Source organism: Crocodylus siamensis, chromosome 1, assembly GCF_052110815.1.
Source record: "Crocodylus siamensis isolate JL-2025a chromosome 1, ASM5211081v1, whole genome shotgun sequence".
Classification (NCBI taxonomy): domain Eukaryota; kingdom Metazoa; phylum Chordata; order Crocodylia; family Crocodylidae; genus Crocodylus; species Crocodylus siamensis.
In genome coordinates, this window is record NC_143395.1 from 315,640,966 (window position 1) to 315,657,791 (window position 16,826).

At 38.9% G+C, this 16,826-nt stretch overlaps 1 protein-coding gene across 2 annotated transcripts in view; it reads left to right on the forward strand.

The window, feature by feature from the left end:
• The window catches only part of FGF14 (fibroblast growth factor 14), a 697,644-nt gene that overhangs the window by 501,200 nt on the left and 179,618 nt on the right, over positions 1–16,826 (forward strand). For both annotated transcript variants that reach the window (XM_090022612.1, XM_090022621.1), the window contains exon 2: positions 10,175–10,285. In XM_090022612.1, the coding sequence (XP_089878738.1) occupies positions 10,175–10,285 (111 nt within the window). The remainder of the gene's footprint in view (positions 1–10,174; positions 10,286–16,826) is intronic.

Consider the following 16,826-nt stretch of genomic DNA (forward strand, 5'->3'; position numbering starts at 1 on the left):
GGTTCTTTTTTTAGGTGTTTTCCAAATAAAAAATCTAAGGCAATTTGTGGAAGAAATATGGGCTGAATATAAATATTGCTTTATTTTGTGATGCAGTATGCAAGGAAGAAAATAATCAAGACTGTACACATAAATGTAACATGAATTACCATTTTCTTCTAAAAAATAGAGTTTGCCAGAAAAGGGTGAATCAATGAAATTCATTCCTCAGTCAGTAAGATGTGGTATGAAATATATTAAGCTAAAATTTAAAAAGGTCATTTATTTCCTTTCCATTGTGCTTTCCATTTTCAGTGACAGCTCCTGGGAAGTTTTTATTCTTAAAATCCATATAGTGATTCAAGGGACAGAATGTTAGTCAAATTCTTTTCATATAGTTAGATGGTAGAAGAGTCTATTACCTTGTGGAGTTATGACATTTTTATATGTGAATGAAATAAAACAGTCTACTCTTTCATTGGGGCTAGGTACAGACATTGCTTATAGACTGATATAATTATCAGAAATCAGACTAAACCTGTAACAGAACAGAAATTCAACACACATAAACCAGTTTCAAAATGGCAGAACTCAGTCTAAGATCTGGCTGGATGTAGTATTAGACTTAATTTGTTTAAGTTAGAGCAGTATATCAAACGTCTGTCCCAGACCTACAGTGGCCATCATAGAGGACATTCCAGTTTTCTGCTACTCTGCCCTCTGTCCTCTACTGATATGAATCCAGACATCTTTGTGTCCTCTATTTTTCTCTTCAACAGAAAAATAGAGGAAATAAGGCATCAGGTTTCATAGAAATAGAGGACAGAGGACAACTGGACTGTCCTCTGTGATGGTCACTCTACCCAGATGCCATAGCAAGTTATCTTAGTTCATTGTCCTTCAGCATCACTGGCACCCCTCAGAATTGTGTGCTAGCCTCAGCTGGTGCTTGTCTGTTCTGGTAAGCCCTTCCCCATGGCTGTCACAGACAAGAGCCAGAAAAGTCTCTGTCTCCTGCCTACGTGGCTGGGTGGAGGGTGGGGAGGGGGAGTGGTGGGTGCAGAATGGAAGCCTTCACCACATGGCTCCAGCCCTGAGCCAGCACAATGCTAGGGGAGCCCACATGGTGGGGGAGCTCTGCTTTCCCCTTCCCTGCCCCCAGTTCCCACCACAATAGACAGCCACACAGGTCCAAGATGCTGCTCCTGGCTGCAGCTGTCAATAGCTTCCAGGTGCAGGGAAGGAGTAGGGGAGCCCCCTTGCTCTGCAGGCCTGGCCTCAAGCCAGCAAGCTGAGGGGAGCCCTGCATAGGGAGGGAGTGGAGGGCTGTGTGTGTCCCCCCCACACCAGGAACTGGGAGTGGGGGGAGCAGAGCCCCCACTGCATGAGTCCCCCAGGTTTCTGGCTCAGGGCCAAGGGTCCTGGGCCAGGTCCATGTGGCAAGGGACTGTACTCCTTGCATCCCTGCCCCTGGTTCCTGGCACCACAGATAGCATGTGGCTCCAGGCTACTGCTCCTGGCTGCAGCAGTCAGCAGTGTCTGGGCAGAGGGGGAGGTGTGTGGGAATGGACCCCCCCACCATGTGGGCCCAGCCCCATGCCAGCATATCTCAGGGGACTTCTGCCTCACCCATCTGAAAACTGCACGGCTCTGAGCTGTGGTTCCTGGCTAAAGCAGGAACTAGGGGCAGGTGGGGAATCAGACCCCCTTGCCATGAGGCCACCCAGCTGTGCTGAGGTGGGGCCAGGCCTGTGTGTCACGGGGCCTCCATTCCCACCCCCTTGTCCCTCCACTTGGACACTGCTGACTGCTGCAGCCAGGGAGGGTGAGCCCTCCCTCAGGCCCATGGCAGGGGGGAGGGTACAGCAAGGGGTCTCTATGCTGGCCAGTCAGGACTGGCTGTCTGCTCAGTTGCTCCTCTAGGCTGGGAATGATCCAGCAGCCTGCTGTGAGCACCCCCAGCCTGCTGGCCTCTGCCAGTGCTGGCCACCTCCATCCCCTCCCAAGGACAAATGTGATCTCTGTGTGCTCTTGAACTAATCTAGGGGACTTAGAAAAAGCCACAAAAGTTGCATTGAATCTGCTTTGGGCTTTTTGAACCTCTGTACCTAGCCTGGGTCTTTGACTGAAATTTAGCAGGGTGGCCAGAGAAAGAAGATATTTGGGTCTTTGATTCATGATTTTCTTAAAGAAAAGATTGCAGATAATGCCTTCTTATGTACTAGTAGACACTTTATCTTATTAGTAATTTAGATCAAGGAAAAAAATAGCCCAGTTTTCTCAGTGGACAAAAGCTTATAAAAGCAAAGAAAATTGAATTCATCCTTTGTATTTCAAAACCAAAACACACTGAGAAATGGTTTGGTTTATGTAAACAAGATTCAGGAATACAGGACACTTTTTTCTGTATTATGAAATTTAAAAAACCAAATAGAAGATAGTTACAGGAAAACTCTGGTGCAACATGCAGGTAATCTCTCTTTTTTTAAACTAGGGAAGTTATTTTGCTTGCTAGCAGTGGCTGTTGCATTCGGTGGGTAGTTATTCCTGCGATGTAACAGGGATAGTGTTATATAACCTCTTTATTTCCTGGCCCCAGTGCTGTCTGACTGGGACCAGGAAATAAAGACCGTTATCCAGGATTCCTGTATGTCATGCTTTGCTGAATGGTGTTAAAGTTAGTTAGGTACTGAACAAATAGAGAGTAAGCAAATTAAGATGCCTAGTTCTTACAGTGTGGAAGGGAATATGCCACAGAAGTGAAGGAATTTGCTGGAGAGCTTCCAAGGCATCCTGGAAGTTACTAATAATAAAGACAAATCAGGGAAAGTAAAATTCTCCTGATTACTCATTTGTGGTAAGATTAGGAATGCACAATATTGTCCAATAGAAACAGAAGAGAAGTACAGCTATTTGGACATAAAGTTATGAAATACATTGAATTAATTGAAAATTGTCATTTAGTAATGACCTTTAAAAAAAAACCAACCAAAAGCTAGTTATCAAATGAGACCATTGACCTTATGTTACATATCTGGCTAGTAAAGCCAAAGCACGAAAATATGAATAATTAATGGTTGCATAAATTAAATATCAACTTATTTTGTATAACTGACAGCTAATCAAAGCAAGGTCATTGTGGAAAAAGGACTTTATTTAAGTGAATAATGGGCATTTGTTAATGAAAACCATTTGCCCAAATAAGAGCATTTACCAAGTTAAATGTATGTGTTCAGTAAAGCCTACCATGACCTAAAGACAGAAAACACAGATAAATAAATGGCGAAGACCAGATTTGTTTGCAATAAATATAGAAGCAATCTAAACATAAATGCAAAGCTGCCAGCATGAGATGTTTGATGTCATTCCTGCAACAAAAGTAACAATTTTGCAGATCTGTGGTGTTTTCAGTATACAGTAATTTGCAAAGAAATATAAAAGCAAAATACATCCCGTCAACAAAGAATGGGAAACAGTGAAGATAATGATGGTGGAGGAACATAATTCTTTGTTGTGTGTCTTACTATTTTTTTAAATGAAAGTTTCAGAGTTGTGTAGTTTGACATTGGACTGAAATGAACAAAAAGCAGATTTCAAAATAAATTCTGGAGCTGAGTACAATTTGATTACCACAAAGATACAAAAATAAGTGACTGTTGCAAACAACAATCAAAAATTGCCTGTGTAACAAAGCCATACTGGAATGTGTGTTTAAGAACAAATACCAGTCTTCAGCATATGAAATAGTGGAATAAGAATCTTTTGCTAAAATTATAAGATTATATTAAGTATGTAATATGTTACATGGATAGCAAAACTGGTGTACACATTATACAAAGTCCAATTAGAACGGAGAGCGAAATAAAAACTGAACAAGACAAAAAGGTAAAATTAAATGTAACTGAGCATATGCATACACTAGGTGAACAGTATAGTCATCATAATAAAATTGTACATAGCTTGAAAAGAATTAAAGCACCAAATGCAAGTCCGTTAGCGGGGAGTAGAAGCAGTCGATGAGATCACATGTAAACTTCAAAATGTAGAAGTTAGAAAGTTGATAATCCACCAGTTTTAGATGCAAAGTGAGGATTTTATGAAGTCTGCAAGATGTAGTTTTACATTTTCTGAACTTTTATTCTGAACGTTTTGGGCTGATACATGTAGTAAGAGACTTACATATGGGGTTTCCTTAGCACTGGAGGCATACCCTGTATCATACCCTGAATTTTTGACTGTTTGGATGGCTTGCAAAATAAATTCTGATGGTCTATTAATGTTGGCAAAAACGGAACATATTTAATGTCACAATGAGATATTTCATAGTGTTTTGCAGTGTTCCATTCAGAACATTACTTGAGGACAGCACACAGTGGTAGATAACAGAGATGTTTTTGTGAATTAGAAAAAGAGCTGTAACAGGAGCATCTCTACTAAAATATGTTTAAAACTAGTAAAGCACCCAAAATTGTTGCTACAAGTTCACAAGGATGAACTTGCAGGATAAAAACTCAGTAGTCAGTGCTTGCAACTGCTAACATACAACAGAACAATATTATAAATATGTTTCTATGCAGAAATCAGTTAAGTCTCAGAGAGAGACTAACTCTGAAGCCAGTGGTTAAGGAACCCAGATGGGCTGTGGGAGACCTAATTTTCATTCCCTGTTTTAATGACCATTGAGTTATATATGTCCACCAGCACAGACCCAATGGGAGACTTGGGAGAGACTGATTCTCTCTGCCCAGGGGTTAACAGTATTGTCACTCCCAGGCTTCAACCATAAGTCAGCCCTTCAAAATTGCAATTTGAAAAAAATAAAATATGGACTTACTTTTGTTATTGTCTATTCTTTTTGAGCCATTACAGTTTGTACTGATAAGTGTTTCTAGCTGTGAGGGCTAGAAATGTTTTTACATAAAATGAAACTAGGTATAATAACTCTTATAATAACTGACTTCAGGGGCTAGAACTTTATGAAAACCAATTACATATTGTGAGTTGGCAGTGCTCTGGTAATGCTATCTGCCTTCATTCCCTTCTGTGTGCCTTAATTGGCTGTATTCCATCAGTCTCAGCTGGTGTCCTCTGTGCATTTTGTTTAGTGGGGAAGAGGAAGGGTGAGAAGGGGACTCTAAGGAATAGTAGCTGCTGGAGTCAATGGGCACTGACACCTGTTGTGTTCTTGAGAGAGAACTTTATACAACCCTGAAGCATACCATGCACCTAAGGATAGGTAATAAATAGCTTTTTTATCAGTAATTCTGAGTCGCACTTAGATTTTACCTAGTTTTTATAGAGAATGCAGTACTTGTTTTCATATTCAAGGCAGTAGTGGCTAGTTCTCAACCTTCCTGAGGCTGAGCAGACACTTTTTTATTTTCACTAATCTTTTCCAAAAAGACTGTAGTTCTTATTGGAAGGTGATGCAGATACATTAAAATTCATAGAAATTCAAGTTACTATTTAGCCACAGATCATCTATAATACATGTAGAAATGGGTTTATCTGAGCTGCCTGCTGCCAGTGGGCCCGGCTACACATTCAAATTAAAGCTGGGTAGAAACCAGCTATAGAGTTGTTATATATTAACTTTATAGCTGGTTGCATGTTTTTATATCTGGATAGTCATTTTTATGGTGTGATAATTACTTTGCAGGGCTGACTGATTTAAATTTATTGTGCCATTAACTAATTAATGATGTAACATATGAATGTGTAGCAGAGGCCAGTGTGTGTCAGTTATGCTCTGGAAGAATCCTCTGCATCTCCGGGGTTAGGGACAGGCATTCGTAGATTTCATAGACATTCGGGCGGGAAGGGACCTCGGAAGATCATTGAGTCCAGCCTCCTGCCCGAGAGGCAGGAAGATAGCAGGGGTCATAGGATCCCAGCAAGATAAACATCCAAATTTCTCTTGAAGGTGTTCAAGGTAGGTGCCTGAACCATCTCCTACAGCAGTCTAGTCCAGACCTTGAAGACTCAAGACAGTAAAGAAGTTCTTCCTTATGTCCAGCCTGAAATGGTCATGGAGGAGTTTGTGACCATTTGACCTTGTTTTCCCTTGGGACGCTCTGGTGAATAGATGATCCCCCAGATCCTGGTGAGCACCCCGATAAACTTATAGGTGGCCACCAGATCACCCCTGAGCCTGCGCTCTTCCAGGCTAAAGAGCCCCCTGACTCTCAGCCTCTCATCATAAAGTCTGTTTTCCTGACCTCTGATCATGCACGTGAAGCCTGAGCCTGAATTGATTCAATCTTTCCAGTTTAGTCTAACCTGGGTAGGCTAAACCAGTTTGTAATCATACAAACATCCCCTCTGGACTGAGGAAATTCAGGCACGTGCCTGCAGTAGCTCAAGCTAGAAGCCAGGGAGCACTAGATCAGCCCTCCTTTTCCTTCCATGGTGCTGAGCTGAGGGGGAGGGGCATGGCCAGGCCCCAGCTGGATGCTCTGATTAGGAAGGGGGTTCCTCCCCCCATGCTTGATAACAGAGCATTTGTCACCCCTTCAGAAAAAAGCCCCTCTCATTAGTTCAAGCTCTTCTTAACTTTTTGCAAAGAAGGGAACATGTCAAGGAGGGACATTACCTGCTGATTAGCTCTAAAAATTCCTAAAGACACCATCCTCTTCTACCTTACAGAGACACCTCTCAGCATTAGCTAGCATACCACATGCTGACTATGGTCCCTGCTGTGGGAGGGAGGAAGGAAGGATCCCTGCTTCAGCTGTGAGCAGCCGGGGGGGGGGGCAGACAGATGCTCTGTGCCTACAAAACTCTGTTGGAGCTCCAGCGAGGGAGCAGAGAGTTGGGGCTAGCCCAACTCTGGAGCACAGGGGCCTGTCCAAGCCAGAGAGCATGCCAAGATGCTGGAGGAGTCTGGTTTAACTTAAACTAGGAAGCGGTCTGGGACAGACATTGCATAAACTGGTTTGACCCAGATCAGTTAGTCTGATACTACATTCAACCAAGTTAATCTCAAACTGGTTTCAGCCATTTTCAAACTGGTTTATGTGCACAGAATGTCTGTTCTGTTACAGGTTTAAATCAGTTTCTGGTCACTTAAACCAGTTTATGTGTAATGTCTGTCCCTAGCCTAGAGTGGTAAGAGTCCCCCTGCCCAATCAACTCAATTTTTCTATTAAACTTGCTGATCAAGAGACTAAGATATTATGTTCTATTTCTGTTATTTTGTCTGTTTTTAAAGAACAAACTTATAAGCTTGACGGGTAAAATAAACTCTTAAGATTTTTGTAAATGAACTTTCAAATGAAGGAGCCGTACTTTTGTAATAATAGACCAGATCATTATATTACTACAAGGATCACTCAAAGCATTCATAGTTCCACACCAGTTATGCATTTCTAATTTATTAATATGCATTGTGGCATGTCTTACTGCTATAGCAGCCATTATTTTGATCTTTGAGTCTTGGCAAGAACATGCCATGCAAAAAATAATTGCTACTTCACTTATTATCGTGAACTCTTACAGAAACTTGTGTATACTTGCAGTATTATTTTTATTCCAGTGTAATTATGTATAGCTAATAATCTAAAATAGCCAGACTTTTATTTTTAAAGAAACAACTAGGTTTTAATTTTTATATATATTTTAAAAACTAAGGAAATCACTTAACAACTGACAGAATTATAATTATAATGGTTCCACCCCAAATTTCATGTTTGCCAATCAGCACAGAAGATTGTAAATAGTTTGCGATAGTGATTGACTTTTAATTAATTTTAAAATATATTGATTTTATCAATTACAAAACCTACTTTATGCAGCTGAAAGCTGATCTATATTTATTTTGGCTTTGAGACTATGGAAACTACATACAGTTTTATAAAATACAGTAGGTTTTGCTTTCTTCTTTCTCCTGAAATACTTCCTAAACTTGTTGAACAAGTTTGCTTTAAATATTGCTTTTTTCAGTCTTGCTATTTTGATATAGAGCTTTAATAGACATCAAGAGAAAGTATTCATTTTAAGATGATCTATAAAATATTAAGGGTAGATATGAACAGTTTAATGGGGTGCTCATATTTTTAATGATTAAAAGATTTTGGAGTTTCCAGATTAAGTGAAGATAGGACATCAGGGAAAAGACAGCTTGCTCTAAGTAGCAGATTTAGGAGACTTAGATTTAATAGATTTAGTAGACAAGGTTTTGTCACAGTATTCCTATGTCAAAGGTCCTGATGTTGCAAGAAATAAAATACTCCTGAAAATATTTTGGGGTTTCCAGATCAAATTGATTAAATTAGTACATCAAGGAAAGATTTGGTAGAGTGGCCATAATACATGCTGAATGTCTGACATTTATAGTTTTTGTGGTGTTTCAGTAGTTTTTGTGTTGTAACCTGTATGATAAGAGCATATTTACAGAATAGTTTGTTCATTTTGCATTTAAAATGTATATGGGTCTGCTGTTTAAGACTGACTTATTGCAAGTTTTATGAATACAGAAGATATTGTAAAATATATTGACACATTTATCACTTTTGTACATTTTCCATGCTAGCTGATTCCTTGCAAGCATTCTATTTAGGACTATTTTGTTTATATGCCACAATTTTGTGCATTTCAGTCTCTGTATTCATTAAAGGTTAAACTGTGTATTCCTTACCCACATTGCAAGTAATCCTACTGCCAATGAGATGATTCATGAGAGGAACTGTATATCAGCTTTAGGAAAGAGTTTATGATCCAGCCCCAAATCATGTTTGCATGAAAATGGGATCTTTTTTCTTTAATGTTTCCATTTTAATCAATTATTCACCGGAAGAGCTAGTTAGTCTTTATAAAATTAGTTTGTTGTTGTGGCAGTGAATAAACATAAATTTATTTGTTATGTCTTCATGAGTTGCCAGTCTGTTTTTTCTAATTTGGCCATGTTGGATCTGGTGCATGTTTCAGTGGCAGATATTTGATAATGGTGATGATGAGGAGGGGGATACATGTTTCCTGCTGGAATGCTAACAACAGTTAGCTCTTTTGCAGGAAATGTTGGTTTAGGAGATAGCATTCATCCTGTCAGCACTGTTATGTTGCATGGGGTAGCACCGTTTTTCAGATGAATTGTAAAGTTGAAGCTCTGTGATCCTTGAGCAGTCCTGTAGTGAAAACAACCTTTGCCTGACTGGCATAATTTGGAAAGCCAGTCAAGCAAAAGTAGTGTATCTTTTCAAATAGAGTGTGTATTATTGTTTTGCTCTTTCTTTCAGTGCAATGCTGCTAAATATTTTGTTTCCACTAATGAACATACATTTAAACTTGAGTTACAAGTAATAATTACACAGACTTATTTTCACTCTAGAAATGGTTGCATTTCCTGAAGCATTTCAAATTTTTGTGTTAAGCTTTTTGGATGATAGATAATACTTTTTGGATGATAGATGGTACTATTTATGTAAAATATTTCTACATGTTTCTGAGGTTAATTTTAACATGAAAATAAGGCTGTTAACTATTGTCTCGTATCTGCATTCCAACTGAAGAAGTTTCAGCTGTCCTGAAATTCTTTATTTATTTATAGTTTCAACCCTCGGTGAGAAAAGGTGGCCCTTGGTTTGCCCTGGACTTGGTTGTTTTTCACTGGTGGGTGGGTGAACTATGTTTGTATCTTGGTCCATAAAGCACTTTAGAACTATTGCTAAATGTTATAAAAGGAAATATTTAACTCTAGGTAGGGAATAAAAAGAAAGCTATTTTGCATAACAAAAGAAGATTTTTCTTGCAAGTGACCCTTACAGCAATACATAAAGGCTAGTAAATAATTTAAAAACAGGAGATAAGAGCGGGGTTTTTGGAAATGTTCTGTTTCTAAATCTTATCTATGAGGCTCTTTAAGTATTTTTAATTGCAACTGGAAATTTATTTGTAGGGTTTAATTTTGTTTAAACCTGTAGTTTGCATACAGTAGCCCAGCTCTGTTTACCTCTGTTAATTGCCATCAAGGACGTTCACAGCAGAAAACAGGACATAAAAACTGATGTAGTAACATTCTTCAGAAATAAATTTTCATTCTGTATCTCCATCAACAATCATCCTGCTTACTAGTATTGAGTTAGACTTGAGAAACAGCTAGGCTGCTTCAAAAAATTTCCTTCTACAATGAGAGAAATAGGGATAACTCTTGGAAAAAAAAAAGTTTTGAGGCTAGTGACAAAATATGTTTGTCTTTCAGATCCCCAGCTCAAGGGTATAGTGACCAGGTTATATTGCAGGCAAGGCTACTACTTGCAAATGCACCCCGATGGAACACTCGATGGAACCAAGGATGACAGCAGTAATTCTAGTAAGTGACTGCTATAGGAGAATGTATTAATCTCAAACACAGATCGCAGATGTAATTGGATATATACATGTGGACACTATTTTAATGGATTTTGAGGCATCTTGGTGTGTTTTTGGTAAGATTGTGTCAATTTAAAATATATGAACCATTAATATACCTTGTACAGAATCCTTAACATATGTGTGTGGATGTGTGGGTGTATGTAAATGTTTGTAAAAATTACCCAGTGAAGAAGCAGCTATGCATTTTTCTGTCAATAAGCATAAAATTTGCAGAAGTTTTCATCACAGGCCTAACTGTAGTCCCATTAAGGACAGAACTTCAGTTGGACTTGGTGAGAAGAAAGTTAGGTCACTGCTGAATACTTTAAAATATCCTACCATAAACTATTCATCATCAAAGTTTTCCTTTATCTTCCTTGAAAAATTAAAAAAGAGAGAGAGAAACAAAGTAAAAAATGTAATTGGAATTCTGATAGGTAAGGCCCCGATTCAGCAAGGTAATTGAGTGTGTATCCAATATTAAGTGTGGTGTTAGTTCTGTTAAAGTACCTATTTAATTACCTTCCTGAACTTGGGCTAATGTAACTGATCCTGAAGTCCCTATGCTCGCAGGAGTCCCAGTGACTTCAATAGGATTTTTGCAAGTGTAGGGACTGCAAGACTTGGCACTATTTATAAAGCCAGTCAAGCAAAAACAGAGTAACTCTTCAAATAAAGTGTGTATTATTGTTTTGTTCTTTCTTTGTGTGCAATACTGCCAAATATTTTGTTTCAGGTAATGAACATACATTTAAACTTGAGCTGCAAGTAATAATTAAACAGATTTATTTTCACTCTAGAAATGGTTGCCTTTCCTGAAGCATTTCAAATTTTTATACTAAGCTTTTTGGTGATAGATTATAGGAAATATTTATGTAAAATATTTTTACATGTTTCTGAGCTTAATTTTAAGCATGAATTTTGTAAGATTTGTGGCTACACATTACCCATATATTAATAAACCTTTTGTTTCCTCAGCGGTGTTGGAATTATAGATCAGGAATTTAAGGGATATGGGATTTCTATTTTTATTTAGTCAAGCCTTCTGTTTTTGAGACTTCAGTTAATAACACCATATGTGCTTTTTAAAGCATTTCATTCACAACTATTATACTACTCTTTTATTGGCCTATATTACATTTTAGACTCTGTTGATGTGCATCACTGTTTCTATTTTCTTGCTGTACTTTCATGTGTCTTTCTTTTACTTCATGTGTGTCCACTCCTCATCCTGTTAATGCATCATTTAATTTAGTGTCAAGCCTTATGCAAACAAGCTTACCATTGCTTTTAATAGCAATTTTGCCTGTATGTGGCAAAATTTGCCTCAAGAATAAGAGTCTTATGTTTGTGTTTTTATGTGTGCATGTCTCTCTTTTTACAATGATGGCAGTAGCATCAGTAGCCAGAATGTAGCTCTGGATCTTTTAAAAATTAATTTACAATCCCTTACTCTCTTCTCTTCTCTTCTCTGTTTCCATCTATTCCAGTCTTACATGTTTGCTCACAGAGTTTTTCTTCTCCCTTTTCTAGCTGCCTGTCTGGTTCACTCATTCTTTCACATTACTATAAAATGTAGAATAACTTCATTTCTCCAAAAGCAACCCATACTGAATAAAGGTATTTCACACTCTGCGTACATAACTATTGAGTTATGCTATATTTTGCATTAATATGAGTTAGAGATTAGATATTCTGACAAACTCCTTTTTTTATCCTATGGGAGGAAAATAAGTCCAATTCACTATGAATTTTTATATCCTCGATTACTTCTAGTATATACAAATGGTATAAAACATGGGTGATACACTAGTATATAAAACCCATTTGTGTATCGCAGGCCAGGCCAGTCCAGTATTTAATGGAACTGCATTAAAATGTTTACCAGCCAAAATATATGGAGCTCCACCATAGTTTTTTGTAATGTATTAATGGCAACAGTATCTTATCATATGAAAGATGATATGTGTCATGAATTGTGCATTTTCAGGAATAAATGAAGAGCTGTCTGTCTCCTTTCAATTTCTATTGCCAGACTTTTATGGCATTTCTTTTCTTTCAGTTTTTCCTTTTTCTTTACATTTCTGTTTTTCCTTCATTTCTCAGTCTTTTTCTAGAGCATGCTTTTGGTTCTTTTTTGTTTTCCTCTACTGTAGCCAATTCTGTTTTTACTCTACTCTTTTCCTCTCCCATGCTCCCTGACATCTTTTAATATAAATTGTTTATTTTATTGTGGATAGAACCCTTTTTACTCTTTTGTTTTGTCCTTCTTTTTATGATATCCTTATTCTGAGTGCCTATATCCAGTTTTACTTACAAATGTGCTACACGTTTTACTGATGATTTGTTTGGAATGGGGAGGAGAATTCACATTCTGGCTATTAAGTTTACATGTTTCTTATTTGGTTGATCACTCCCCCGGTCTGTGAAGGCATGAAGATACACTGGTTGTCAGGGAGAGGAGAAAGCACCCTTATCCTTGCCAGTGAGAGTGACTAATTCCCTTGAATATAGTTTTGGATTTGGTTTCATAAAACCACAGTTGCGTTATTGCTTACCATTTGGCATGCAACATCAAATTGCTTTTGTTCAGTGTATTCTGCACTACTGATTGTCACTGAAAGTACGGAAAGAGTTTTCCCCCCACAACAGATTGGCTTAGCAGCTGAGTGCCCTTGAGCATCTGGAGGAAATGATTAGAATGGGATGTTTAAGAGGAGGGAGTGATTTCTGTTTTGGCCAAGCACATATTGTTAGAGGTTTAATCACATCACTTTTTCTTATTGTTGATTATTTATGCCGGATCCAAACATGTGCTCAACTGTTAGAGGATAAAAAATAGTCTCTGCCCAAGGAACTTGCTTCCTAATTTTAGAGGTACCTCAGTGAGTGGAACAAATCATTCTGACCGCCACGGTGAGGTAGGACTAGGGTAACTACCTATAAGCTCAGGCAGTCATTCAGCTTTGCTATATGTATCTTTAGTGGTTCCAGTACAGTTCAAAGTTTTTAAGTTGCTTGTTTTTAAATGAAAGCTTATAGGTATTTATTATGGCTGTGTTTGTGAGGACAAGGGGAAGTGGGTTATCCAGACTGCAAGTTTTCTTACTGAGGCTCCCAACAGCAAAAGAGTTAATGCTAGACTGCTTCTGGGTCTGATTCATGGAGGCTTCTCAGTGCAGCTGCAAGAACTGATTTGTCAGTGTGAGCAGCCAAGGAGTTAAATTTGCTACTGCATAACACCTGTCACTCTGCTCTGACACAGCAGCTCCCATAGCTGGAGGGGTGATAGGGGGTGATGAACGACAGCATCCCTTGACTTGTGGTCACACCATTAATTCCTTTACTGTGCCAAGTGAGAAGACCCCAGGCCAGATCCGTGGGTGGGTCTTCCAGGTGCAAAAGTCCCTGCAGTCCAAATCTGCCCTATGGAGACCAAATGAGTTTGACATTCCTGCCCTAATCCTGCTCGAACCCCACTGAAGAGTTTTGAAAAGTGGCTTCAATGGGAGTAGTTAGGACACCACTGAGTTAAAAAAAAAAAATCAGCTTCTATATTCCCAGTGGTGACTTTCCTTAGTAAGAATAGGGCCATTCCATCGTATAGCTCATCTTCCATTGTCTAGAAGGTGGATGGGAATGAGTGGACTTGAGGTTGCAATGACTCCCAAGGTAGCTAGGAGGGTTTTTATACTTACTGTCAATAGATGGTATTTATACCCAATTATTCACATAAGGAAAGGGCTGGCAAGGCAGAGGAAGGCAGAAAGAATGTATTATAATGAGACAGATGAGAGCTATGTCCCTAGGTACACTGATGAATTTTAGATGCCTTCATGACAAGAATACTGCACGAAACAGAATTGGATTGACTAGATTTCAGTGGAGAGTCATCTTCTTGGGATCCTTACGTCTTTATCAACCAGCTGATGATAATATCAGAAGCTGCAGGGTCTAGGCCAGCTGTTGGTTATGGCAGTGAATTTATGCATATTGCCTTACAGAATTGGGGTCATTCATTTAAAATGTGGTCCATGCGTAGAGTCCTTATTTTCTGACCTTTCAGCGTCACTGCCAAATAGATTTTATTTCATTACTTTTCTTTTACATAATTTTCTTCTTGTTGACATTTTCTCTGCCATTCTTCCTTCATTGCATGTGTCAGTGCTTCTGTTTGTGTCCATTGCTTTCCTGTGCCAGGTGCAGAAAAACAAGGACTAGTTTTGCAGATTCAAGAAATAGGGGATCCAGGAGTGGGGCAATGGGGATGTGGGCATGCCCCACCTTTGTCTGTGCCATGCCTGTTCAGCAAACTCTGAGCTCACCACCTGATCAGTGCACACTCCTGCTGGAGTTCTGCATGTTCAGTTAACTCTGAGCTCACCAACTGAGCGGCACAAGCTCTGGCTGCATCTTTTACCCCTACCTCTAATTCTGTTTTTGGCCCCAAACAACCTGGCACTATTTAGTTTAGGTGTTCATCAGCAACTTTTATTTTGTTTTGGTCCCAAAAATGTTCCCAGTGTCATTCGGTGTGTTTCAAAGCAGTGAGAGGACAGGTTATATTTGCAGCATTTTTTCATGTGTCTGGCCAGCCTGTTACTTTGCAAACTGGATCTGGCACAAATGATGCAGTTAATACAGAGACTATGAAGGGGTAGAGGAAGAGGTACCTATTCCATTGCCCTGGTAACTTTTAAAATTCTGTTTCACAAATATACATTCCTCAAAAAACATTCTCCTTCTTGAACCCTTGGTTCTGGTTATATGTCCTTAACATAATGCTAGAATTTTTATCTTATCATAATATGGTGGCTTTAGTAGAGAGTAGAAGTGGAGTAGAGTTCAGGTTAACTCAAAACATGAACAGAGATGGTTCTTTAATCATGGAGATTTGCAACAAAATCAGACTCCTTTAGCCCTCTGTCTCTTTGGGTGCATCTCCACTTATATTTAGGAATATGCGAATGAGATCAGCCTCTCTGGTTGAACCACACCTCCCTATCTATATCTTTCCCTGCAGACTGCAACAGATTCATCCACGTTATTCTCTTGTTTCTTATGGGAAGCCCTTTTGGCAGTCCCACTAGTGGTCCTTTCATATCTCCTCGTGGCTTGGTTTTCAATACAGGCAGTAAAGACAGGAAGTGAGGCTAGAAGTGAGGTGCAGAACATTGTAGGATGATTGTGGGTGGATGTGCTGGGTTCAAGGCCTGCAATGCTCAGGTGCATTCCAAACACGTTGTAGAGAGGGGCATGCTAGGAGGCAGGCCAGAGCTAAGATGCTGAAGTTCAGCAGAGCTTCTGGTCTTGGGCTGGGCTGCCACCATGGGTTGAGACTTGGGGATTTTCAATGAAATGATCAGTGTGCATGGGACAGGAATTGGGAGGGGAAACCCTAAAGTTAATCTTATATAACAGTGAAAACAGATACTTTATTTCTCCCACAAAATATACCTTAAATGATAACTAAAAGCATCCATGGAATGTTTATTTTCAACTGTTAATCAATGCGGTTATGGCTGTTCGAATACATTTGATTATGATTATATTTGTTATAAATGTAACCAAAAAAACCCCCGTTTAAGGATAAATAAATCAAAACCAAACCATAATCATTTAGCATTTGGTGAGTATGTTGTATTTCTTCTCTTTAAAAGGAAAAAAACAACCATGCATACAGCAAAAGAAAAAAAAATCAAGATTGGTATCTTTGCTCTAAATTGTTATGTTTTTATTGGTATACAGAGTGAGAACACTCTGGGGTTTTGGGGCGCTCCCAGAGATACACTCCAGGTTTGTGTAAGCTTACTAGTTCCCCAGACTGCTGACTGGGCATGCCCACATAATTAATTTGACCTGTGGTAAACTGTCACAATTTACCACAGGCATTTCAGTCAAATAATTGGAGAAAAAAGGGCTCATTACATTGGGGGAAAAAAAGCGATTAAATACTTTGGCAACATAATAGGGAAAAAAACCCCAAACTGACAAAAACTAACAAAAGCTTTACTCTACTTTCAGACTACCATGTAGCCCCATAAAATTCCTATGTAAATCACCCAGGGTCAACTTCCCTTCAGTCGCAGCTATTTCTCTTCACCGGGGATCTCCAGGCCACAACTCCTCACCAAGAGCACCCTCCCACCCCACCCCAGGGGAGCCAGGGGTTTCTCTCCAGTGTCTCTGCCTATGGCTCCATTATTATGTTTTGACTGGTGTACAGTAAAACAGACCTTGACATCTAAATGTTGTTCCTCATCTTGACTTTTCATTTTAATATAGCTACATTAGAAATGTGTGTAGAGCTTGTTATTAAAATAACAAAGTCAAGAACTAACAGATTGGAAAATATCAGAATAAAATTGCCCAAACAGCCTTATTTTGGCCTGTGCTGCATATCTATGATTTGATTTTATGGGATCTTATGTTATATTTCCCTTTCCTTTTTCATTGAATAGTGCTCAAAGTATGATGCAGTTGTTTCATGCTGGTATGTC